Here is a 26,715-nt window from a genome sequence, read left to right as displayed (position 1 = left end):
ATTACTTTTTTTTCCTGGTCCATAAAAAGTGCTTACTGCAATAATTTTTCAAATGTTATGGTGTGATGCCTGTCTAATGGTGTGAATTTTTTTCTCCACTCTACCTTTTCCCCTTCCTTCAAACTACTGCTTGATGCCATTCCCTTCTTCTTTCCTCGCATCCTCCCATACTGTTCCTGCCTTCAGTTTCCCTTCCACTGGCCCGTTTCCTTCATAGCTCTCTTATGTAGCTCCCTTACCCAATACCCATCTCCACCTCCTCTTCAGTTCTGTTCATTGACAAATATTTGCATGCACACAACTGTAGGCTGTGGAAAAGATTGGTTTGCTCTGCTATCAGAAGCATTTTTTCTCATTTGCTGTCTGAGGGTTTATTATACCCAACATGTTGATGGTGTTCTTAATATTACGTATATACTGTTGGCACATGGTTACTGGGCTGATGTTGGTTATTGTTTTTAATTATTACTGCCCTGAGTCATTTGTCTTTGACATTTCCAAAAATATTTACGGCTTTCTTTATTGGCTTACTGGTGGAAACTCACCCATATGCTCAGTACTTCATTCTAAATGGGTTCATGCTGGAAGCAGTAAAGTAACAAAAGAATTTTTCAGTTAGTGTGAAGCAAAGGAAATAAATTCTTCAGTAGCAAATGAAAACTTTTTAAAGCTCTTGCTAATGGCAGTCTAACACAAATGAGTTGCTTCTTCTTGAGATTTTTTTTAAAAAGAAACATCTCACGAAAATTAGGCCACTTTCCTAACCTCCCACTCCAGTTCTGGATTCCAGTGCCTTGGCTTCTTTTGCTGTCTGCAGAAAAGAGGCTGCTGTCAGACAGCCAGGAATGCCTTGTGAGATCACAATTGCACAGTTGGCACTTGCAACTTGATATGGCTTGCATATAAAACTAGTGTACACAATAAACAGCCTGCAGTCTTGGGTTAATTACTATGGCTCCTGTAATGATTATTTGCTAGTTGAGGATGGGGCTGGCTGGGTGGGGAAGGGTAGGAATGCTTTATCAAAGTGTCAGCACTTTGTCAAAGGAAGTGATAAATGATTATAGTGCAAGTACTAGTAGTCGCTTTTTCTTCTCCAATGCTCTCTTTTTTGAGGGCAGACATTCAGATGAGCATGCAAGACAGACTGGATGGGCACGAAAGTAGTGTTTTCTGGTTCTACCAATTTCTGAATTGTCAGGAGGAACCTTCCTTATGTTGTGATCAATTTCATGCCCTGTTTCTGTAATAGGAATTTAATTAGGCTTCTGTTGAGTTAATTACCTGTATGCTTTGCCTTTCTCCAACAGAAGACTGAAAAACTTGAGTAAATCATGGAGGTTTGAATTTGCTCAATTTCCTGTCAAAAGTGAGGTCAGGAGGTCCCAGACTGTAGACATGCTTTTCAGGCAGGCAGCAGGGGGTTGGCTCTTAATGGTACTTCAGCAATGCCTAAATGCCTTTTTGAAATGTTACTCCTTTGTGAGGGAAGTCAGAGTTTTTTTGGTGGTGGTGTATGTCGGGGTGTCACTATAAGATGCCAGGGCAGGAGAACATATATTTTGCCCTATCTCTGCCATAGAAGAGGCTACTTAGCTTTTGTGAGAAGAGCATCTCAATTGTACAGTAGTTGTCTTTATCCCATGAAATGGCACAACTGATTTAGATTTAAATTTCATTATTCAGAAAATCGGGACTCATTTAGAAATGTGTGAGATGTTTCTGACATGTCATGTCTGATACATTTTTGCATTGTTTCTAATTTTTGTAATCCTAGTCCTCCTATTGCATGGTTGCATGGATGTCTCATGCTTTATGATTGCATAGTTTTACAATACATAATATTCTTGAAGCGTCTGTGAGAAAGGCATGCTATAAATATAGTAACAAACTAAATTGAAAAACAAGCAATTCTCTCACAGTTGCTGCTGGCTATATACTTAAGTGAAATGTTGTCTTTAATGGTTTTGTTCAGTTCAGAAACAACTTGGTTGGGCAAGGGAATTTGCTACTTTTGCAAGAAGTGTGAAGGGATGTTAAGCTTTATAATTAGAACACTAAAAGGCCACCCCACATTGGGCTCCAGATTACTTGTTTGACTCTAAAGACCTTTATGGATGATTCACCTCACTGTCTAATGGAAGGTTAGCTTATTAAAAGAGAAGGAATCTAGCAGTAAGGTGTACAATGAGGACAATCCAAATGCATTAAGAGCATTACTGTACTGCCACCCTGTGAATATGCCATCTTCAGCACTACTTTGGTATACCAGAATACCAGTGGTATTCAGATTGATGTAAAAATTGTAAAAAATGAAAGCATGTGTATTTTGGACTTGACCAAGCTATTCCACCTCCCACAAGTTATTCCTAAAGATGTTCTTTCTGGTGTGGCATCTAATACATGGAAAATCTTGAAGGTGTGCCAAATGGTTTAAGTTCTTTCAGGGACCAGCCAGTGTGGTACAATTCAACATGCTAGTTGTAGTTACTGGAAAGTGTTTTTGGTCAGTGGTGAGGGTTCCTCTTTTGTATAAACCCAGATTCACATTTCCATGGTAATCTCTTCAATTTATTAGCCCCTTCTTCTATATGTTCTGTTATTTCTGTCTGACAGTAACTGTGAATGGACAGTGTGTGTTTAGAAGTGCCTCTGTTTGCACTTTTGCTGTAGAGGCTAGAGCATTGGACTAGGACATAGCAGACCCAGGTTCAAATCCACACTCTGCCGTGGAAGCTTGGTGGGTGACCCATTTTCAGTCTCACCTAATAGGGTGGTTGTGAGGATTAATTAGTGGAGAGGAGAAAAGGCAGAATATATATAAAATGAATTTTTGAAAGAAAAAATAAAAATTGCCTCTCAATCTTGGTCTGTATCTGTGCTAGTCAAATTGGCTTCCTTATGTTGGCAGGATGGATCTAGTTAAAATTAAGGTGAAATAAATAACTTTGAAATTCATCTTTACCTGTCTTCTGGATATTTTTCTTTAAATAACTTAGTGGACTGTTTAAAACCATAGAACAAACTTACTTTTGTTTAAACTAGAATATTAGCCTTCTGTATTGAACTAGGAATGTTTTCCTTTTTGTTTATGTGCCCATTTTGTGTCAGATTTATGAATTTGCCTCTCTTTACTTCATTTCCTCTGAAATAGTGGCACTAGTCTAGTTTTCAATTTGTTTGCCTAGCCTGTAAGTATAAAGGTTTAAGAGCTTTTAAAGAAAGAACACTGAGGAAGAGGCAAGCGAGAGGAGCTAAATTTTAAAACTCTCTAGTTTGTCTCCCACAAATCTTTTTCTGCTGTTTTATTTCTAACATCTCTGAATGTACTTCATTGTTTGCTCATGATCAGAATAAATAAATATAACATTTTATATAGACAACAGAAGTTAGCATTCTGTAAGAGAAATACACTTTTGAAAGCTATTTTTATAAACTGTTCACACCTGGTACTAATGATGGGTATTGCTTTTTGTCTATTTCTGTTTTAGAGCTTAATATGACCTTGGTTTAATCTTCCATCTCTCTTTTTACAGAAGTGGAGCAGTGTAAGCAATCCACTCTTTCTTCCTCTGATTCCACCTCAGTCACAAGGCTTCACTGCTATTGTTCTGACCTACGATCGGGTTGAGAGCCTATTCAGAGTAATCACTGAAGTGTCAAAGGTGCCTAGTCTTTCCAAGCTGTTAGTGGTTTGGAACAACCAGAACAAAATTCCCCCAGAAGGTAAGTCATATAAAGCACTTAATTCCTTGCACCATATGTACTTTGGACACCACTTTTTCTCCTTTTGTAGTCTAGCAATCACAAAGATCAATAAAAATGCCATTTTAAGTTTACTTTCATTTCACTTTACCAAATATAAATAGTAAGATAAGATCTATGGTACCCTAGTCTCCTAAGAGGTCCATCAAGGCCTAAGTCTTTGGGAGTTTTAGGGCTTCCGTGCCCAGACTATACTGTTATATAATAATCTTATGTTCTTCTCTGAATTATTGCAACAGCTATCTTGAGCCTTGGTAAAAGGAAAAATAGGAATTCAAACAAATACAGTTGTTGCGGCTCATGGCACAAGTACTGATTATATGCTCCATGAAAATATTTCTCTTATTTTGTTTAACAAGCTATGCAACTTCCACAATCAGATTCTCAAAATCACAAGCTAGGTCACTTACTTGGCAAGCTGTGAATGATTCTTATGAAATAAAAATATGCACAAAATAAAATATTGGGTGCTGGTCCTTTCAGCTATTAACTCCAAAGCGACCATAGACATGCTTGCCAAAAGTTTTTCTTTCCTGCCAGACTATACAGTTTTAGGTTTCATTTAATTTCTGTTTCAAATACTATTCATCACCTTTAACATTTAATTTGTTGAATTGTTCTTTTCATGAAGGAGAAAAAACTACCTGAACATAGTTAAAGAAGCTGTCCTTTATCATGAAGTTAATTAATCATACATTTAAAAAAGATCATGCATTTTCTACTTGGATCCCTGAAATTGTCTGAAAGCTCCTTCAAAAATTACATGCAGATGTACCACTAAGGAGAATGTCTTACTGTAACCTCAGTGAATTTCACAGTTTTGTTCTGAATTGATGGAATCTGCAAGTTAACTTAAGCTTCAGTATTAACTTCTGTAATATAACTTCATATACTGTATTCATTTAAAAACTTGACTTCTCTCACTGTTTCTTGAAATTTTCTAAAATCTGCTGGCATTTCCCTAAGTAACAATATTAACATTGTTCTCTCCACTTTGCATTCTACATGAGAATTCAGAATGCAAAGTAGAGGGGGCAGTAAGTTTCACAGAGCAATCCTAAGCAGTCCTAAGACCCTTTGAATCGTCTTCGTCCTTCTGTGCAGCCCCACATTGGGACTGCGCAGGCGCAGGCCAGCCGCGGAAAAGATTTTTCTAGCTCTAAGAGATGTGAGGGGGACGTTCGGATCCACCGCGCATGCGCGCCGGTGTTCCCGCCAATTTTGAATGCATATATATCCGAACGTCCCCGGCATTCCCTCAGTTCCTTTTTCGCCGCCGTCGAAAAGGTTCTTATTGTCTAGCGTTCGTTTCCAGCGTCTCTTCGGAGTTTTGGATCGTTTCTTCTGCTGGTCGGTATTTTCCCCTTGTCATCTGTCGGGAGATACCGTTCATTATGTCGCAGACATCTTTGTTTAAAAAGTGTCATAAATGCGGCACTAAGATGACCCATTCGGACGGCCATGAGCTCTGCCTCATCTGCCTGGGCGAGGGGCATGTTGTCGAGCGCTGCTCCATTTGTATGTCCTTCACTCCGAAGGCAAGGAGTGATCGGAAGGCCAGGCTCCGTGCCTTCTTGTGGGATGCCAACCTTCTCCCCCCCAAGCCATCGGGCTCCTCGGGAGATAGGCCGCGCTCCGCCGCTCCGTCACCGGCGCCGTCTCGTAAGTCGCCAGAGCCGCTCCCCTCGGAACCGACGGGGCAACCCGTTCCGGAGGCCCGACCTGATTCCGGTTCCGGGGATCGTCCTTCGAGCCGGAAGGCCAAGAAGCGTTCCGCTCCCAAGCCGAAGTCCTCCTCCAAGCCTTCGGTTCCGGAGGCTGTTTCGGAGCCCCCGTCCAAGAAGGCCAAGGCGAAGTCGAGGGCCAAGGGCCGTGCATTGTCCCCAGCTCCGACTGTGCTGCCTGGTTCTCCGGCCGAACCAGTCCTGATACCCGACGATGTGGTGAGTCTCCACACCCCGTCGCCTCCTTGCACGCCTCCTCCGTCGGTTCCCGAGGAATTTATGCCGTTTCCGCCTTTCCCGGAACCGTTCCAATCTTTTGAGCGCTCCCTGCCGTCCGCCCCGGCGCCTTCAGAGGCCTCCGTTCCACTGCCGTCTACCTCGTCGGTTCCGATGCCTCTTCGCTGGCCTGCCCCGGTGCCTGCTCCTCTGCCCCCTTGCCAACCGGTCGCGGGGGTTGGGAACATGACCTCCTGGCAGGATTTTGTGGCGTGGTTCCAGCAGTCGCTGCCCTTCCTGCAACATCCGTCGGTTCCGATGGTCTCCGTTCCGGCTCAGCCAGTCGGGCTCCCAGCACCCGCTCCTCCACCTCCGGGCTTGCCTCTGCGACCGCCGGTTCCTGCAACTTATCCGTCGGCCCCGACCGCTCACCGGTCTTCGGTTCCGACGCAAACCTCGCCGGAGTTTTCGGATTCCGAGGATGATGAAGGTCTGGCGTCACCGTCGGAGTGCTCTTCAGACGCGGCCTCGGATCCTTCCCCGGATGACACCGTGGGTGGGCCCCGCTCATCGTCCCCGAATGACGATTACAGGCTATTCTCCGAACAAATGGTGCGGATGGCCGCCGCGCTGGAGATAGACGTCTCCTCCACGACCTCCAAGCCCAAGAGTAAGCTGCTGGAGGCGCTGTATTCCGGGTCCCCCGCGTCGGTGGCGTTTCCCCCTGTGGAGGATTTTGTTGATAACGCTCTCGCGCTCTGGCAGACGCCGGCGTCCCTGTCCGCGACGGCAAAGAAGGTGGAACGGTACTACCGTTTAAAGCAAGGTGATTGCCCGTACCTCTTCAATCACCCGAAACCCTCGTCGATCGTGGCTGAGGAGGGTCAGGCTCGGTTCCGTTCCGGTTCCTCGTCGGCCCCGGCGGACCGAGAAGGCAGAAAGCTGGATGGCGTGGGCAGGAAACTCTACTCATCCGCGTCTCTGGGATTCCGTATTGCCAACTTCCAGGCCATAATGGGATCCTATAATCTATTCCTGTGGAAGAGGCTGTCCTCTTACCTCTCCGACCTCCCGGAGGATCGCCGCCACCTGGTTAAGGCCCTCCAAGCCGAGGCCGTGAAGCTGTCAAAACAGCAAATGACAGCTGGCAAGGACGCCGCCGACTCTGCAGCGCGAGCGATGGCAACTTCGGTGGTCCTGCGTCGGCACGCCTGGCTCCGGTCCACGGCCCTGCCTCCAGAGAAGAAGGCGAAGGTGGAGGACTTCCCGTTCGAGGGGCCCCAGCTCTTCTCGGAGAAGACGGATGAGTCCCTCTCCCTGATGAAGAAGAATCAGCAGACGGCCAAGTCCCTCGGGGTCGCCCCCTCAGCCCAGTCGTCGGGTCCGAGGTATCGCTATGGTCGGTTCCGATCCTACCAGACCCCTTACCAGCCTTACCAGCAGCGTCAAGGGCGCTTCTTCTCGGGCCAGTCCTACGGTCACCGATCCTACTCTGCCCAGCAGCGTCACCCTTCCAGGCGCTCCGGCCGGTCCAAGGGCAGGCAACAGCCCTCTTCGCCCAAGCCTTCAACCTCGGCGCAGAAGCCCTCGGTCTTCTGACTACGCCTGGACGCTCCCCCGTTGGCCTCCGAGGGTGCTTCCTCTGCTGCCCAGTTTCTGGACAGGCTTCGACCTTTTTTGCCCTGTTGGCAACGTGTTACTTCTGACGCTTGGGTCCTGTCCATTGTGGCCCATGGTTACAAGTTAATGTTTACGGATGCACCCCCTCTCTCTCTCCCTCCCCGTTGTTCTCCATGTTGTGATGTTGTGTTACACAATAATGTTATGGAGTTGGTTACCAAAGGTGCTGTCCGGGTGGTCAATGTCTCTACTTCCCCATGGGGATTTTATTCCAGATACTTCCTTGTGGATAAGAAGGGTGGAGGTTCCCGGCCTATCTTAGACCTTCGAGGCCTCAATGGTTATTTGAAGGCTGAGAAGTTTCGCATGCTGACCCTGGCGCGAGTCATGGAACTCCTGGAAGTGGGCGTCTGGCTGGCCATTCTAGACCTGAAGGATGCCTACTTCCACATTTCTATATTTGAGGGCCACAGGAAATACCTGCGGTTTGTGTATGGGGATTCTGTGTATGAATATACAGTGTTGCCCTTCGGGCTAGCCTCTGCACCCAGAGTGTTCACAAAGTGCATGGCCACCGTAGTGGCATACCTGCGGTCCCAGGGTTGCTTTATCTACCCGTACCTGGATGACTGGCTCCTGGTGGGACCCTCACCTGACTCTCTCCAGGCCCATATTGCCCTCACTTTGTCCGTGCTGGCTAGGCTGGGCTTGGTGGTTAATGGGGATAAGTCTATCCTGACCCCAGGCATGGCCATTAGGTTTATTGGGGTCCATTTCAATTCCCTGCGGGGTAGAGCCTACCTGCCCCCAGACCGGTTGGCCAGGCTTTCCGCTTTGGCCCGGCATTTTATGCATTGCCGGTATCAGACTGCCCTTTTGGTTCAGACTCTGTTGGGCCTTATGGCCTCCACCACAGGGGTGGTTTTCTTTGCGCGCCTGCGTATGAGGCCTCTGCAAAACTGGTTTGTCCGGAGGTACAACCCCCTCACCATGGGTCAGCACCAGAGGTTTTCCATCCCCAGGGTGGTGCTGCGCTCTCTGGCCTGGTGGACTGTCCCTGGGAACCTGTCTGAAGGTTGTCCTTTCGGCCCCTTCCTACCTGAGGTCACGGTTTATACCGATGCCTCCAACTTGGGATGGGGGGGGCGCTGTGGACAGCTTTCGGCTCAGGGCATCTGGTCCCCATCTGAGGCATCCATGCATATCAACCTTCTTGAGCTTAGGGCGATCCGTTACTCCCTCGCTTCTTTTGCAGATGCCATTCGGAACAGGAGGGTTCAGGTCCTGTCGGACAATACCACGGCCTGCTACTACCTCAACAAGCAGGGAGGGACGGTCTCGCTCAAGCTCTGCAAGGAGGCAACGACTCTATGGAATTGGGCCATGGTCAACAACGTCCTTCCCAGAGCCGTGCACATTGCCGGGGATCTCAACACCTCGGCGGATGCGCTGAGCAGGGTGTTTTTGCCTCAGCACGAGTGGTCCCTAAACAGGGTTTACCTCGACCAGGTTTTCCGCACATGGGGCACGCCGTTGGTCGACCTCTTCGCCACTGCCCGCAACAAACAGGCCCCGCTGTTCTGCTCCCGGGCCGGCATTGGCCGCCACTCCCTAGGGGATGCCTTCCAAATACCTTGGTCCCCAGGGCTCTTTTATGCCTTCCCGCCCTTCCCGCTCCTGTACAAGGTTCTTTCCAGGGTCAGGGCCTTCCGAACCCACTGTATCCTCGTTGCCCCTCGGTGGCCTCGCCAGGATTGGTTCCCCCTTTTACTTTCCCTGTCCCAGGGGCGATGCCTCTCCCTGCCTCACGCCCCGGACCTCTTAACCAGGGACGGGGTGTGGCATCACGATGTGGCTGTACTGAATCTGACTGCCTGGCTTCTGGGCACCCGGGAGTGAGCCTCTCTTCTGGAGTGCTTGGGGTGATCTTGAATGCCCGGAAACCGTCCACCAGGTTGTCCTATCAGAGGAAGTGGTCACGTTTTTCCCGGTGGTTGGCCCTGAAGGGGGTTTCTCCCTTTAGTTGCCCGCTTCCTGTCATCCTGGACTACCTCCTGGAACTCTGCTCCCAGGGCCTTGCGTTTTCCAGTGTTAAGGTCCACATGGCTGCAATCTCTGCCTTCCATGAGCAGATTGATGGGAAGACAGTTTTTACTCACTGGCTTTCCAAGCAGTTCCTGAAGGGCCTGTTCAAGACCTTCCCTCCTAGGGCCCATCCCATTCCGCAATGGAGTCTCTCCCTGGTTCTCTCCCGGCTGATGCTCCAGCCCTTTGAGCCTCTATCTTCTTGTCCCCTACCTTTGCTCACTCAGAAGGTGGCTTTCCTGGTAGCAATCACGTCCTCTAGGCGTGTTGGGGAGCTGTCTGCCCTGCGGTGTGACCCTCCCTTCCTGCAGTTTTTCCCTGGTACTGTCATGCTCCACACTAGCATGGAGTTTCTGCCCAAGGTAGTCTCAAGGTTTCACCTACAGCAAAAGGTGTTCCTCCCTTCCTTTTTTCCAACACCTTCATCCCCAGGGGAACGAGCACTACACACATTGGATGTAAAGCGTGCTTTATTGTTTTATTTGCACCGCACCAAATGTTTCAGGAAGTCTCCTGCCCTGTTTGTGTGTTACTCTGGCCCTCGCAAGGGCTCACCTGCTTCTGCCCAGTCCATCTCTCGCTGGATTGTGTCTACGATTAAACTTTGCTATCAGCATGCTGGAGTCCAGTGTCCCTTGTTGGTTACCGCTCATTCCACTCGAGCGCAAGCTGCTTCTGCTGCCTTCCTACGAGGAGTGCCGCTCCGGGACGTCTGCCAAGCTGCGACATGGTCCACTGCAGACACTTTCATCAAGCACTATTCTGTGGATGTGCATGCACGACGTGACTCGGCTGTGGGCACAGCTGTCCTGCAGTCCTTGTTCAAGTAGACACTCACACCCGCCCCCATTGGTGAGATGCTAGTTACTCTCCCAATGTGGGGCTGCACAGAAGGACGAAGACGATAAACAGGGTTTCTCACCTGTAACTGTTGATCGTCGAGTCTCTTCTGTGCAGACACACATTCCCTCCCGCCTGCCCCGCTGTGAGTGCTTGGTTTCTTCCATTGTTTCTCCGGCGGCTCAGGTGAACTGAGGGAATGCCGGGGACGTTCGGATATATATGCATTCAAAATTGGCGGGAACACCGGCGCGCATGCGCGGTGGATCCGAACGTCCCCCTCACATCTCTTAGAGCTAGAAAAATCTTTTCCGCGGCTGGCCTGCGCCTGCGCAGTCCCAATGTGTGTCTGCACAGAAGAGACTCGACGATCAACAGTTACAGGTGAGAAACCCTGTTTTTTCAGTGGGTTTAGAACACCATAACTGTGGTTAGGATTGCACTGTAACATTAGTTAATCTGTATACAGTCAGTTCTGATTTATAACTAGCTCTGTCTCAAAGACTTGTGGCAGGGACAAGTAACACGGACAACCTGGATTTCTGTTTGAAACAACAACGGGAAATAATTCTAAATGTATGAGGGTGCTTGGCAAAGTAATAGCATTTTTTTCACACATCACTTTATACTCTATACCAGTTGACCATTTTGACTTGAATATACGTGAACAACCAAGACAAATTCAAGCTTGAGGGTGTTTGCATCTAATCTTGCTAAAAGCTGTTGGGAGGTCAAACCAAGCAGTTGCTTCAAATCCTCCAAAAACATGCCCCCCTCTAGTGTTTATCCTTGCCTCAGAGCCAGGGCTTTTTTTCTGGGAAAAGAGGTGGTGGAACTCAATGGGTTGCCAGCACAGGGGGCAACTCTTGGCGGGAAAAGGTGCCCCTGGTACCACATGTGCACATGCAAAGTGTGCACATGCTGCCAGGACCAATGACATCACTTGGGGTCAGCTGGAACAAGGGGGGAGTTTTTAAAAGTTTAAATCACCCTCGGCAAAAATGGTCACATGTCTGGTGGCCCATGGGGCCACCAGCCATGTGACCATTTTCAAGAGGTTCCGGAACTCCGTTCCACCACTTTCCAGCTGAAAAAAAGCCCTGCTCAGAGCTACAGAAAAGACAGGTGGCCAAAATAACAACCATTACTGTCTAAGAAGGCAGGAAATAAAGTTATGTAAGGGAAGGAGAGTAGAACTACTGCCTGCTTCCTTCTCTTCCTTTTCTTTGTTCTTGTGCTCTCTTAAATAGAACACAAGGACCTGAAGCTGCCAAGCACTATCAACTCCGAGACTGTTGTGCAAGAGTTTCCAAGAGTAGGTATGATGTTCCCTCATCCTTGAATGGTAGAAATGGCACCAGAGGCATTTTTAAAATTCAAAATAATTTTATTTTGGAATGGAAAGGTCAGGTGAAATCGGGTTGAAAATTTATGAGGTAATTCAACAAATATATCTGTGAGGTAAAATCAGAACATGCACAGATTTCAGTTCTTATGCTCTCCACAAATACTTGTGTTGAAGCGTTTTTTCCCTTGGTTTTCCCAAATGCTCTGATAACTTTGTTTTAGTATTCTCTTTCACTTTTGGAGTTAGGAATGCTTGTACCCATTTTCTAGTACCCCAGTCCCCTTCTCTCAAACACCAATGCTTTCCTTCAATTGTTAACTGAATCTGTTAACACATTCAGTTAACAGGCAGTTTCCAACCACACCCATCCAGGCAGTTTCCAACCATACTCAACCAGGAATCTCTACACTTTCCAGAGTTACCTCCCTGTTTGACTGGGTAGGGGAAAATCTCTCCTTAGGAGATCTATCCTCTTTTCCTTGGCCTATTTGAGAGTCTGCACCTACTTCCCAAACCTCCTTGTCACTTTCCCCCAGTTCTCCTATTAGTATTAAAACTGCTCTCTCTATTAGGAATCTGTCCCTCAACTCTTCACGCTGGATTCCTCTGTCTGTTCAGACTGAAAAAAGACCCTCGTTTCAGCTCATGCTACCAAATCATATCTTTTGGAGTAGCCCGTCACTCAAACCTCTTGATTCTGTGAGGGATTAATCCTTAATCATCCTGCAGCAGTGTGTACAGTAGGGGGGTGTGCGCTTCGGGTTCCCTGTTCGGGAAAAAAAACCCGAACTGGGCCCAATTCATAAAGATTTGGTATTTCCGAATTGGGGCCAGTATGATGGCCCCAATTTGGATGGTCCAAATACAATTTGGATTGCTTCAGGAAGCTTCGGGGCCTTTTTAAGGACGGCCTCCCACACCACCACCACACTTACCTGGGACATCCTGGTGGCGGTGGAAGCAGCGGCCTTCCCTGCCGCCTTGCTGGCCACTGTGGAGGTTGAAGCGGCAGCGCGGGCAGCAGAGGCACCGGCTGTGGCCTTTCCTGCTGCCCTGCCAGCTGCCACAGAGGCCAAAGCATTGGTGCAGGCGGTGCAGGTGCCGGTGTTCGCTGCCAGCCACAACAGAGGCCGAAGCGGCGGTGCAAGCAGTGCAGTGCCGGTGTTTGCTGCCACCCTGCCGGCCGCAACAGAGGCCGAAGCAGTGGTGCAGGCACCGGCGCCAGCATTCGCTGCCACCCTATCAGCCGCCACGGAGGCTGAAGTGGCGGTACGGGCGGCCAAGGAGCTGGCTGCAGCCTTCCCTGCCACCCTGCTGGCCGCAGCGGCAACAGAGGCACCTGCTCCGGCCTTCAGGAAAGGTAAGTGGGGTTGGGGGAAGAGGGGCTCAGGGGGGAGGTGGGGATCTCACTTCAATATGCTCCAAATCATTTAGAAGCATACCAAAGAGATTCCGATAACCCGAACCCGAAGCAGGTCCTGCAGCGGGCAGCAGCAGGAGCTTCTGTAAGCTTCTTGCACCATCCAGCTTCATGGGACCAACTAGGAGACACTGTATACCTTCTGCTGCATGCCAGATTTTTTGTCAGCAGAGCTTGAAGAGAAAAGTGTGGCCTGTTGTACTCCCCCCCTTCTATTTAGATCAAACCAAGCTTCCACAATTGCTTAGGCTGGTTAAGAACATAAGAAGAGAAGAAAAACCCTGCTGGATCAGGCCTGCGGTTCATCTAGTCTGGCATCCTGTCTCACATGGTAGCTCATAAGTTACTATGGAAGGCCAACAACAGGGCATAGAGGCTGAGGCTTTCCTCTGAAGTTGCCTCCTGACTGGTATTCAGAGGTTTATAGCCTCTGAATGTGGAGGTTCCCTTTAGTCACGATAGCTAGTAGCCACTGATAAACTTATCTTCCATGAATCTGTCTAATTCCCTTTTAAAGTGGTCTATACTTATGACCATCACTATATCCTCTGGCAGTGAATTCTACATCTGAATCACTCATTGTATAAAGAAGTCTTTCCTTTTGTCTGTCTATTGCCCATTAGCTTCGTGCCTAGTTCTAGTATTATGAAAGAGGGACAGGGCTTTTTTTCAGGGGGAACGCGGGGGAACGGAGTTCCAGAACCTCTTGAAAATGGTCACATAGCTGGTGGCCCCGCCCCCTGATCTCCAGACAGAGGGGGGTTTAGATTGCAATCTAAACTCCCCTGTCTGGAGATCAAGGGGCAGGGCCACCAGCCCATGTGACCATTTTCTCCAAGGGCAACCCACTGAGTTCCACCACCTCTTTTCCCAGAAAAAAAGCCTTGGAGAGGGAGAAAAAGTCTTATCTGTCCACTCTTTATCCATGCATAATTTTATAAACCTCTATCCTGTCCCCCACTTAGTCATCTCTTTTCTAAACTGAAAAGTTCCAGACCCTTCAACCTATTCTTGTAGGAAAAGTACACATATTGGTTGCCCTCTTCTGTACTTTTTCTGCTCTGTGATGATCTTTTTAGATATGGTGACCAGAATTGCACACAGTATTCCAAATGAGGCTGCAGCATAGATCTCTACAGCAGTATTATAATATTGGCCATTATATTTTCAGTCCCTTTCCTAATCATCCCCAGAATAGAGTTTTCACTGCTGCACCACACTGGGTTTCATTGAGTTATCTACTGCAACCTCAAGGTCTCTTTCCCTGTCAGTTTCAGCAAGTTCAGACCCTATTAGCGTATATTTGTTGAGATTTTTTTTGTTCCCATGTGCATCACCTTATACTTGCCTAAATTGAACCTCATTTGCCTCATTGTTGTCCACTCACTTTCTCAAAGAACTCCAAAAGATTGGTGAGACAGGACTTCTCTTTGCAGAAGCCATGCTAATTTCCCGCCAGCAGGCTTTGTTCCTCTATGTTCCTAATAATTCTATCTTTGATTACAGTTTCTAATAATTTGCCTGTGATAGACATTAAGCTAACTGGCCTGTAATTTCCTTAGGCATACACCTAAGAACACTTAGGTGTATGCCATCAAGACCTGGAGATGTAACAATTTCCCCAGTAGGTCTAAAACTTCATCTCTCATCACCTCAATTTGACTCAGTTCTTCAGCCTCCCTTTCTGAAAATTATGGTTATGGTATGGGTACGTGCCCTACACTTTCCACAGTGAACACAGATGCAAAGAATTCATTGAGCTTTACTGCCATCTTCCCATATTCATATAGCAGTCCTTTTATGCCTTGGTCCTCCAAAGGTCCAACTGCTTCTCTGGCTGGTGGATATATTTAAAGAAATGTTTATTGTTTGTCTTAATGCTTTTAGCAATCCACTCCTCCCCACACATGGCTCTCCTTTGTCATCCTGCTCTCACTCCCAAGTTACATTGTGCTCCTACCAATTTTACCCTGAGTGTTTGCGCTATTGTTCCTTTGGACCGACTTGTTCCGAACTGGAAGGTCTCCAGATCCTGTCGCCACCCTCCACCCCACCCCTGGAGATTAGTTTAAAAGCTACTCTGTCACCTTTTTAGAATCACAGAATCATAGGGTTGGAAGGGACCTCCAGGGTCATCTAGCCCGACTCCTTGGTCAATGGAAGATATTCACAACTACCCCCACCTCACACCCCCAGCAACCCCTGTTCCATGCCCAGAAGATGGCAAAACACCATCAGGATCCCTAGCCAAATTGGCCCTGGGGAAGTTGCATCCTGACCCCAGAGTGGCAATCAGTATTACCCTAGGCATGTAAGAAGGGTCCATGGGAACTAAGCACTGATATAACCCTTCCTGCCCTCCCATTTTGTGATCTGCCGAAGTTCACAGAATCAGCATTGCTGTCAGATGACTATCTAGCCTCTGCTTAACAACCTCCAAGAAGGAGCACCCACCACCTCCTGAGGATCCTATTCCACTGAGGGACCACTCTGTCAGGAAGTTCTTCCTAATGTTGAGCCTAAACTCTTTTGATTTAATTTCAACCTGTTGGTTCTGGTTTGACCTTCTGGGGCAATAGAAAACAGCTCCATACCTCCTCTATATGACAGCCCTTCAAGTACTTGAAGATCATTATATCACCTTTCAGTTGTCTTCTCTCCAGGCTGAACATACCAAACTCTTTCAACCTTTCTTCATAGGACTTGGTCTCCAGACCCCTCACCATCTTGTTGTCCTCCTCTGGACATGTTCCAGCTTGTTTATATCCTTCTTAAATTGTGGTGCCAAAACTGAACACAGTAGGTGAGGTCTAACCAGAGTAGAGTGATATCATCACTTCACGTAATCTGGACACAATACTTCCATTGATACAGCCCAAAATTGCATTTGCCTTTTTAGCTATCAGATCACACTGCTGACTCATATTCAGTGTATGGTCTACTAAGACCCCTAGAGCCTTTTCACACATGCTACTGTCAAGACAAGTCTCCCCCATTCTATAATTATGCATTTGATTTTTCTTATCTAAATGCAGAAGTTTATATTTATCTCTGTTGAAATTCATTTTATTTGTTTAGCCCAGTTTTCCAGCCTGTCAAGATCAGTGCCAGCAGAAAGGTTTCCTTTTGGTTCAAGTGAAGTCTGCTCTTTTGAACAGCTTTGGAACATCCCAGTGCCTAACAAATTGTAATCCTTCTTTCCGGCACCACTTTCTCATCCATGTATTGAGATCCATAATCTGTGCCTGTCTACCTGGCCCTGCATGTGGAATTGGTAGCAATTCTGAGAAAGCTACTTTTGAGGACCTAATAAGCTAAATTTTTCTTCCAGGACCACACAACTACATTTCCCAATGTCATTGGTGCCAACGTGCACCATGACTGCTGACTCCTCCCCCGCACTATCAATCAGTCCATCTAGACAGCACATGATGTCTGCAACCTTTGCACCAGGCAAGCATTATGCGGACAAAACATCTGTCAGACCCCCTGCCATGTTCCTAATAATCAAATCACCCACTACCAAAAGCCTGCCTCCCCTCAACCCCAGACTACTATCCTTGATACAAAAGAATATTGGTCCATCATCTGAGGAAGGGGGCCCTTCAAGGAGACAATGTCCTTCCAGTTCAGCCTGATACCCTCCAACTTTGTGATTCTTAGTCTCCATGACAGCAGAAGAGATGTCAGCACAGGAGAGGGACTGTTCTGGCAGGTCATTGTAGGTCTTATCCACAGGCTTCTCTGTCCCTCGGCTTCTTCAGATTGGCAGCCTTATCCTCAAGAGAATGAACCTGTTACCTGAGAGCCAAAAGCTATATGCATTAAGCACACAGCCAGAATTGTTGCCCTCTGGACAGATAATCATACATGTTGCACTCTGCAAGACACTGGATAGCACCCCCCCACACACACACACACACCTTAGCTTTCTACCTTTATAACTGGTTTGGTTGTTTAATGGCGTTTTAGGGTAGAAATAAGGTATGTGCAGATTTCTGTAGCAGGAAGGATACTGCTGCACACCACCCTCCTGCTGATGTGGAGCTTGTATGACCTTTCTTAGGGGACGTGGACTAGAGGGGTTATCTTCTGCTCCCCCTCGTCTTCCCTCACTTAACTCCTAAGCTCAACGCCACTGCTTGAAGCACTGGAAACAAGCCTTGGGATGCAAGCCCCCAGGAAACCTGTGTGCCTCTTATAGAGTCAGCTTGCTAATTATTTCTAATGAGTAGTCGAGCATTCTGTGAAATGATCTTCACCTATGGAGCAACCATCTTCTTCACTGCTTCTCCTCTACTCCATACTTCAGTTCCTCCAGCAACTGCATGAGAGTATGGATCTCTGTTGGAGCTGTGTGTGTGTCCTTGTGTGTAAGAAAAGGGGCACTGGCAAAGGAGATCTTTCTTTATAAATAAATAACCAGTTTTGAACATGCTCTGGTTTTTTGGTACTTTGAGCTGTCATGCTCAGCATGTGTGAAGTTAAGAGAAATGTTTGAGAATGGAAGGATGACTATGTATCAAAATAATTGATCAGTTGATTGTCCTTCTGTTTTCTCTGGTGTGACTACATGCAAAATGAAGCCATATATTCCTGGTATCTTTGAATTTTAAAAAATTATGACTATTAGTTAAATGGACAAACAGCCTGTTGCTTGAGAACATCAGTTGTACACAGGACTCCCTTGGATTGCTTTGGCTTTGGTGGCTTCTTGCTGTCTCTAACCCATTAATATATATTCCTTTTTTTTATCCTCAAAGGGGTTAGATGAAACCAAACTAATTTACAGCAGAATTGTTAAATTAAATCTGTTTTAACTGTTCAGTTTGTTGTAGTAGTTCATAATCTCAATTTTCCTCAGATTATATGCTGTTGAAAACATCTTAAATCACTGATGTGAAAAATAATTGGCCCTGAAGGTCATAGGTTTGTTTTCTTGCTGACTCTTAGATACTTAGCTTTATTTTCTAATAGCTATGTATTTTAATAATTTTCTTATGTGACCTCCAGCTACCCCCTTCATCTGTATATTTTTAACACTTGGTTAGCCTGTGGAATCTCCTGGTTTGCTGTTGAAGGTTTTAATTTAATTTGTTTTAATTCAAGTGCCTATGGTTTGTTCCACCTAGCTGTTTGGTGGGACAGCAGAACTTGCCTTCCCTAAGTCTTTCATTCCGTCTGTCTATTATGGTTCCTAATCCTTGGACTTCAAAGCTTCTGCCATTTATAGCCTATTAAAGCCAGGAAGTTTCTGATGGATTAGGACAAGGAATGAGTTTGAAGTTAGTAATGCACACCGCTGTCAACGATAAGGTCTAGTTTATTACCCTGTAGTAGGATCTGCACTTTTATGGTTATTCTCTTTTAATTGGTTATACTAAAGCTGAGATATTTAACCTGGTCAAGTATTAAATGGAGGATGCTCTGGCTATTGGCGGTATAGGGAACATATTTTTGACTTTGAGCTAAGTCAGGTAGGATTCTGTTGTTTGATCCGGTTGTATTTTTGATATGCCTGACAGATCGGTAGGAGAACATCAAAAAAATGAATCCTGCTATAGCATATGATAAAGAACAATGTGTTCCATTGATACAAAGAATGTTCTGTCAGAGCAGGTTACTGTACACTGATGGAATGCACCGCCTTGTGTAATTTTCCTGCAGTAAATTAGTATTTGAACTTGGTTGTTGATACTTGCTTATGGCAGAGGTGGATAATAAGAGCGCTTAGAGTGAAATCCTAGAGCCCAGCCCTAAGCAGAATTGCACCCTGCGACATCCATTGACTTACACAGTGGACCTAGAAGGGTGTAACTCTGTTTAGGATATCATACTTAAGTCTCTCTATTACTTGCCACTGCAATGGGCAAGTATAAAGAGCCAAGTTCAAGTCTTCAGTGAATTTAGAAGGGTGTAATTCTGCTTAGGGCTACACTGTTAGTTTAGATTTCCTTTCCTCTCCCCCTTCACAATTGCTGGCCTCATAGTAACTTTATGAATTAAGTCTTCTTTTTATATTATTACTACTCAGGTTGTGAGCAAGATTCAGGTCCAGTATCACCTTAAAAACCAACTAGGTTTTCAGGGTATGAGCTTTTGAGAGTCAAAGCTCATACCCTGGAATCTTTCTTCGTCTTTAAGTTGCAGTAGAAGAGCAAAAAAAATTTGCTCTTCCACTGCAGACCAACATGGCTACCTAACTGAAACTATACTTAGTGTGTAACTCAGTTGTTTAATAAAAATGTGAGCATTGGCTGCATGTAGGTGTGCAAAGTAAAGGGAAGTTAAAAAGAACTCTTGCCAGTTCTAGAACGAAATGAAGTTCATTCAAAGCAGGTTAAGTTAAATTCAAATGTGAAACTCCACTGGTATCTAAATAACCATTTTTGCATTTCTGAGGTGTACATCTTTTTTGGTTTTTGAGCAAATAATACCACCAAACATTACAGGATTACAAAGCAGGTAAAACAGTGTCATGCATAATTTCATTTGGCATAACTAGGTTAAAAATCTTAAATGCAAAAGGTTAGAATTTTTGTTCTGTCTTCTTAGCTATTAATAACCTGAAATGCACAATTAATGCAGTCAGAAAATCAATAAATGAAGGCAAGGCAGGATGAGGTTTATGCTTCTCTTTAGAGCATTTTCTTCTGCCAGTTTAGAAATTTTAATGGATTGCTGGATAAAATATTGGGAAGGAGACTCAAGGCTATTGAGCTATGCCAGACAGTGTGTATCTGTAGTGTTGTGGCTCTCTGCCTGTGATAAGGAAATTAGGTTTATCCCAAGGGCTGTATTTTTTTACTAAATAAATAATAATAACAACAACATCATTTGATTTATATACTGACCTTCAGGACAACTTAACACCCACTCAGAGCTGTTTACAAAATGTGTTGTTATTATCCCCACAACAAACACCCTGTGAGGTGGGTGGGGCTGAGAGAGCTCCTAGAAGCTGTTACTGACCTGAGGTTACCCAGCTGGCTTCAAGTGGAGGAGTGGGGAATCAAATCCAGTTCTCCGGATTAGAGTCCTGCACTCTTAACCACTACACCAAACTGGCTCTGTGTTACATGTGAAGTGACCCTGATCATGGTTCTCTTGTATATCAGGTTGTAATTGTGTTATTAAGTGGTTCATGTTTTTAAGGGAATCCGCTTTGTGTTAACCATGGCTCATGTTGATGCACAATGGGGTAACATGAAATCATAGTTAATGCCCAGAGATCTTGAGAGGAAATCACTCTGGAGAGGGGAGAAGGAACATGTTTGTCAAGCTGGCTCTTGATTTGCCATCCATAGTTAGCAGAAACTCAGCCTTGCATCTGCATCAGGCCATGTTTGCAGGGCCAGATCTACGGGGGGGGGGGGGGTCACCAGTCCCCAGTGCCAATGAAGAGGGTCTGCCAGGCACAGCTGCTGGCTGGCAGGGTGCACCGTGGAGCTGGCAGCGGCAGCGCTGGCGGCTGAGCAGGAGGGCTGGGAGGCCGTCCACACACCGCCCCGGCCGATGGCCACACTGGGTGATGGCCACGCTGCCTGCTGTGCCTAGCCCGCAGCTGCTGCTCCCAGCCAGTGGGGCAACTGAGCGGGCGGCCTCCCAGCCCTTTCACTCAGTTGCCCCCTGCTGCCACTGCCGCCGCCGCCAGCACACACACCAACCAGTTGCAGCAGCTGCGGGCCAGGCGCAGCAGGTGGCCAGGATGGCACGCAGGGCAACAGAGCGGGAGGGCTGGGAGGCCACCTGCACACCGCCCCAGCTGCCTGCCACGCCGATGGGGCACCTGGCTCGCAGCAGTGTGCCCTGCATGATGATGTCACATGCAGTGATGTCATCGCGCAGTCTGGGTGCGTGCGCCCATGAGTGCTCAGGGGGGCAGCAACAGCCCTGGAGCTGCTCCCAGGTGTGAGCGATCCTTTCTACGGCCCTGCATGTTTGTGATATGCCTTTCAGTCCTAAACAACAGTTGTTTGCTTAATCCTCTTGATCTAAGAGAACATCTGTATTTTATACCCATGCCAGAGCTGGTTTCTTGGAGAATCCTTTAACTTTGACATCTCTTTCTTTAAAATCCTAGGGAGTACTGTTGGCCAACTACATATAAACTACTAATTTGTAGGCTTTAGCAGTGTGCAAGGAGAACTTTCAGTTCTGCTGCAGTGCCAGCGTGTACATATGACTTTACATGTAGGATATTTTAAAAAATAGTCTGGTTGGAAACTTTGAAATGTTAGCTGTTTTTCACTTAGTCTGCATTTACTAAAATAAATAATGTGGTTTAAATGCCTGCTGCTGGAAATATTTGTGTAGGCAGAAATGTTTTTATAATTTCCCCATTTTATCCACTACTCTTCATTAGCATTTAGGTCTAAATTGATGGTTTTGAAGTTCAAGTACATTATGCAGAGTGGATAAAAGTTTTATAAAGTTAAGGTAGATGTTGTACCACAACTAAGTCTGTCATGTTTTATAACTGGGGATTGCTATGCTACAATGTGAGTAATGTTTACTCACATTAATACTAATTACTCCTTAGTGAACTACAGAGAATACATTAACATATAGCACTATTTATTCTTGATTGCAGCAGGATATGATTATAATTACTTTATTGAGCCAGACTGTTTACTGTATAGAAATATTTATAGTTTGAAACCAAAATAGACTACTTCTGAAGGTGAACGTTGTTTTATTTAGATAATTCGGCTCACTTTTCAATGGGAAATTCTTTTCAATGGGAAATTCACCAAAAGCATAGAAAACAATAATACTGCCATAGTTCAAAATCTGTCTATATTGTCACATTATTCAATCTCATCATCCATTAAATGACAAACAGAATCAAAGTTAGTGTATGTTATTTTTCATTATTGATTTCACTTCTCTCCTAAGGTGTTCAGAGAGGTTTGCATTGGATCATCTTATTTGATTCTTACAACCTCCCCATGAGGTAACCTAGATTAAGAGATAATGACTTGTCCAAGCTCACCCCTTTTGGTCATTAAGATTTGTCTGTTGTATTTGAGTTAGGAGTGTATACTAAATCAAAATTCAATTGTCTACTACTGTGTGTGTCTGGAATATCACTTTAGAAGTATAGTGCCTTTACAGTCAAGGACTCCATAGCTTAAACTAGAAGACTAAGGTGTACCTGGCATATACAACTCTTTGCCATTTTCCTAAAATGGTTGTGGGAACCCCCTAATCCCCAGTGGTGTAAACTTGATCTAATAGTAGTAGTAATTTTATGTGGTAAGTAGAAAGTGTATGAACTGAGGCCATTGCAACAGTAGTAATTAATTTTGTAAAGCATTGTGGTAATCTTTCAGGGGCCACCATGGCGTAGGAAACTGAAGTGATTATATTTCCAAAAGGTTTCTCTCTGTATTTCTTCCTGTTTCTTTTTGTCATCTAGACCAATTCCTCTTCTTTAAAAATCCCTCCAATGTAAACTTTCTTTTCATAGTTGTTTAGTGTGGTTTGGAAACGGGTACAGTTTTCCTAAGGAAGCTGTTTCAGGTATTACATTTGGTTGCCAGTGTCTGAAGTGTGCAAAACTTAATATTCTTTTTATGAGTACTCTGTGAACTGTAAGTCAAACTCCCTAGTAATGAAAATGGGCGTCCAACCATACCATTTCTGTAAACTCTTCTTTCAGGATATTTATGTTCACTTTCATAGGTACGTGAATTAGTAAACTGAAAGAGCAGTAGATTTAAAATTATACTTGCACAGTCTTCTTCACATATGAAGTATATGTGCTTTTTAAATGTAGATAAAATGTTATTAGGTAAAGGGTAGATAAAATATTATGAGAAGTGGACCTCACAGTTTGAGAGATACTTGTGAAAAGTTCCTGCTCCTTGTTGTAATTGCTGAAAGCCTCCACAGTTTAGGATACTGGGTGGTCTTCTGCACATATTTACAATAGTATGTGCTTCATTCTATTAGTTGCAACATACAGTGAATCATACATTGGACCCATGGCTATAATTCCTTCAAATTCCTCTAAGTCCATTTTTTGCTTTGCAAAATTTTACATTATAACCTTTATCTTCAGAGATCGCTGTATTTCTTACCTATTCTACTGAAAAATTTTACTGTAAAGCAGACTCATAGAATTGCAGGGCTGATGGCAGCTATTCATTGTGGTTGAGTTGGAACTAGGGTATTTAATTTGTTAATACATGATCCAGTATTGGGAGTGAGCAGTGTTGTGTCAAAGTTTGCTGATGATACCGAATTATTCAGGATGGTAAGAACCAGGGCAGACTATGAAGAACTCCAGGAGGATCTCTCTAAATTGGGTGAGTGAGTGATAATAATGTTCAGAATAGGAAAGTGTAAAGTGATGCACATGGGAACAAAAAAAAATCTATGCAGCAGCAGAGAAAAAAGCAACGCTCATCCTGGAAAGGGGATTGAAAATAAAACTGCAAATATAGTATAGCTCTATAGGTGTGGCTTCATTTGGAATAGTATACAGTTTGGGTCACTATATCTTCAAAAAGATATTGCAAAGCTGGAAATAGTGCAGAAGAGGTCAAGCAAGATGATTAAGGGGTTGGAACACTTTTCTTGTGAAAAAAGTTTGAAGAGCCTGGGGATTCTCAGTTTGTAAAAATATGGCTAAGAGAAGACATAACAGAGATTTTTAGATTATGCATGGGTGGATAAAGTGAATAGAAAGAACTTTTCTTCTTCACCCATAATAGAACTTGGAGGCATCCTTTGAAAGTTGATGGGTATGAGGAGCAAAAGGAAGTACTTCTTTACTTGGTGGTGGTGGAGAGTGCCATCAAGTCATAGCTGTCTTATGGCAACCCCATCTGGGGTTTTTAAGGCAAGAAACTAACAGAGTTGGTTTGCCATTGCCTCTTTATTTAATGACTAACAAAACTCTGGAATTCACTGTCAGTAGACATAGTGATGACCATGAGCACAGATATGTTTAAAAGAGAATTAGATGGATCCAGAGATTAAGGGTTCAAAATGTACAGTGAAGAAAAAATAAACAAGAGGACAAATGTAGAATTTCATTTGATAGACATTGTGAGAAACAGAGCAAGAATCAATGGCGATGTCTCAATCAAGAGAGAAGATAAAGCTATTTTAGACTTTAATCTTTTAGCATTAAATTTTAGCATTTAATTTGTGTTTTTAAAATATTGACGTTGTTTTTATGCTTTGCTTTTAAATTGGTGTGACCTGGTCTGAATGTTTGGAATAAGAAGTCAGGAAAAATATAAGTTTCTCAGATTCCTACCACAGCCCGTAAATCACCAATAGCTACAGTTTTGTGCAGAGAGTATAAGACTGCATATGAGTGCTGTTAGTCTTAAGCATGTTACCAGAAGTAGACTCTTAAAACATGCATGTTTCATGTGGGTCATCAGTCATATATTTAAAAAATAAAAACTATCGTATTTGCTGATTTGAAGCTGATTGTCCATCTCAGAACACACAATTTGAGGAACCTAACCAGTCTTTAGCTGCCATTTGGAAGCATTTTGTTAGACATGCCAATAAGCATATGAAGACTGAGCTAAAATACTGAAAAGCTGAAAAGACTGAGCTTGTCTTCATTTATGGTTTTGTCATAAGTTGAAAAGAATGAAATTACTCTTTCCCTGTCGCATTAGGAAAGCATGTTGCATGCTGATAATAAACTTTGTATGTTAAATGGAAAAAGCGGAATCTCTGATACTGAGTAATTTGAGGGCTGTCCTAGTAGAATGTACCATTGCACGTGCATTTTTAAGTGTGTAAATTTTTAGATAGCATATTGTAACCCCCAGAGTCCCAAGGACCAGGTTCAATATGTTTACCAATTCAAATATAAATGCAATTTATTTTAACACAACTATGAAAACATTCCCAAAGTTATCAATACTGGATCAGTAACCAGTGACCCCAGAGTACAGTCCTACTCACAATCCTTTGGTAAAGTGTGCAGACAGTTCTGTAGATTTGGCCAGAGGCTTTGCCTGGAACAGCGTCCCAAATATCTAGAAGGCCTTGCCACAGCAGTACTCTTCTTGTGAAGATGCTGTCTGAATCCTGGGGCTTGCTTGTTGCCCTAGGAGCAGTTCCCCTTTTCTCCTAGCAAGATGAAGTGGGGCTGCTCTGTGCTAGGGTTCTGGTCTCAAGCAGTCAATGAGTTCAGCTGCCAGCAATTCCTGCTCTTGCTTCTTCAGCTCTTCCCAGCTACTGCAGTTCTTCCAGGGAGAAGAGTTCAGCTCTTCCAGCCAGTAGTTTCAGCTCTGTGATGTTCTTAGCTCCAAAGCTTGGAAACAAGCCTTGCCTTCCAAACAGCAGCAGCAGCAGCAGCAGCTCTTCTCTCTCCAGTCTTTTCAGCTAGCACAGTCCAGTATTTTACTACCTCTCCCTGTCGTGGTGACCTCTTTTGTATACACATGCCCCATGAGCCTTTGCTAAACATGCAAATTAACACAACCCTAGGTACAGCTCAGTTATCTGCTAGTCTGGTCTATCTATGTATCTGCATTCTATTAATGAGACCTAGATCCTAGGCCCCAAACCCTTTTTCCAGTACAGGCTTACAATATGTTGTGGTAGTATTCATCTTGTAATGTTCGCATTTTATCTGCTGGATGGGGGCACCGGTAAAATCTGTTTCCATTAACTTCAAATGCATATAACTCCTCTGTTCAGTCCAGAGACTCATTTAAAAATTCCGTTTCCTGTTTATACATGGAATCACCAGAGGTCTCCTCTTGAAGGAGATAATGAGGTATACACCTGCTTAGTTTTAACAGAGTTGCAGACTCAGAGCCAAGCTACAAGTGACTCATTACACAGGTTGGACACGTGTCAGCTTACCTCAAGTTTTGATGGGAAATGTAGACATCCTGGTTTTACAGCTTGGCTCTCCATTACAGCTGCAAGACCAGGATGCCTATATTTCCCATCAAAACTTGAGGGAAGCTGACAAGTGTCCAACCTGTGTCAGGCGTCACTTGTAGCTTGGCTCTAAGATGCATTCAGATCATTCTCTAGACCCCAGAAACTTGAATGTGTCATTAACAGCAGTGCTAGTTTATCTACTTTTTTTCTTTGCTGGCATAATTATTAAATTCAGTTTCTAACTCTGTCTTCAGAAGAAAATCAGCCTGTTTTTTATAGATTACACAAGCTTTTGATTGTGTGGATCATAAAAAGCTATGGATAGTGTTAAAAGAAATGGGAGTGCCACATCTGATTGTTTTGATGTGCAACCTGTACTGTGGACAAGAGGCTATGGTTCAGACAGACTATGGGGCAACAGAATGGTATACAGTTGGCAAGGATGTCAGACAAGGATGCATATTATCTCCCTACCTGTTCAACCTCTGTGCAGAGCATATCATAAGGAAAGCTTGATTAGATCTAGAAGAAGATGGAGTAAAAATTGGCAGTAGGAAAATTAACAGTTTGAGATATGCAGATGACAACACGTTACTGGCAGATAATAGTGAAGACTTGAAACAACTACTGATGAAGGTTAAAGGAGAAAGCGCCAAAGCAGGATTACAGATGAACATCAAGGACTCAAAAGTAATGACTGCTGAGGAGTTGCACAATTTCAAAGGTGACAATGAAGAAACTGAAATTGTCCAAGATTTTCTGTTCCTCAGCTCAATCATCAACCAACAGGGAGACTGCAGTGAAGAAATCAGGAGATTGAGACT

At 44.8% G+C, this 26,715-nt stretch overlaps 1 protein-coding gene across 1 annotated transcript in view; it reads left to right on the top strand.

The window, feature by feature from the left end:
* Nucleotides 1-26,715, top strand: part of EXT2 (exostosin glycosyltransferase 2) — a 139,806-nt gene that overhangs the window by 90,963 nt on the left and 22,128 nt on the right. Inside the window, exon 9 of the mRNA XM_054971804.1 lies at nt 3,537-3,726. Coding sequence (XP_054827779.1) covers nt 3,537-3,726 — 190 coding nt within the window. The remainder of the gene's footprint in view (nt 1-3,536; nt 3,727-26,715) is intronic.

This window comes from Eublepharis macularius, chromosome 2, assembly GCF_028583425.1.
Source record: "Eublepharis macularius isolate TG4126 chromosome 2, MPM_Emac_v1.0, whole genome shotgun sequence".
Lineage (NCBI taxonomy): Eukaryota > Metazoa > Chordata > Lepidosauria > Squamata > Eublepharidae > Eublepharis > Eublepharis macularius.
The sequence above is the reverse complement of the archived record's forward strand: the minus strand, read 5'-3'. Positions and strand labels throughout refer to the sequence as shown.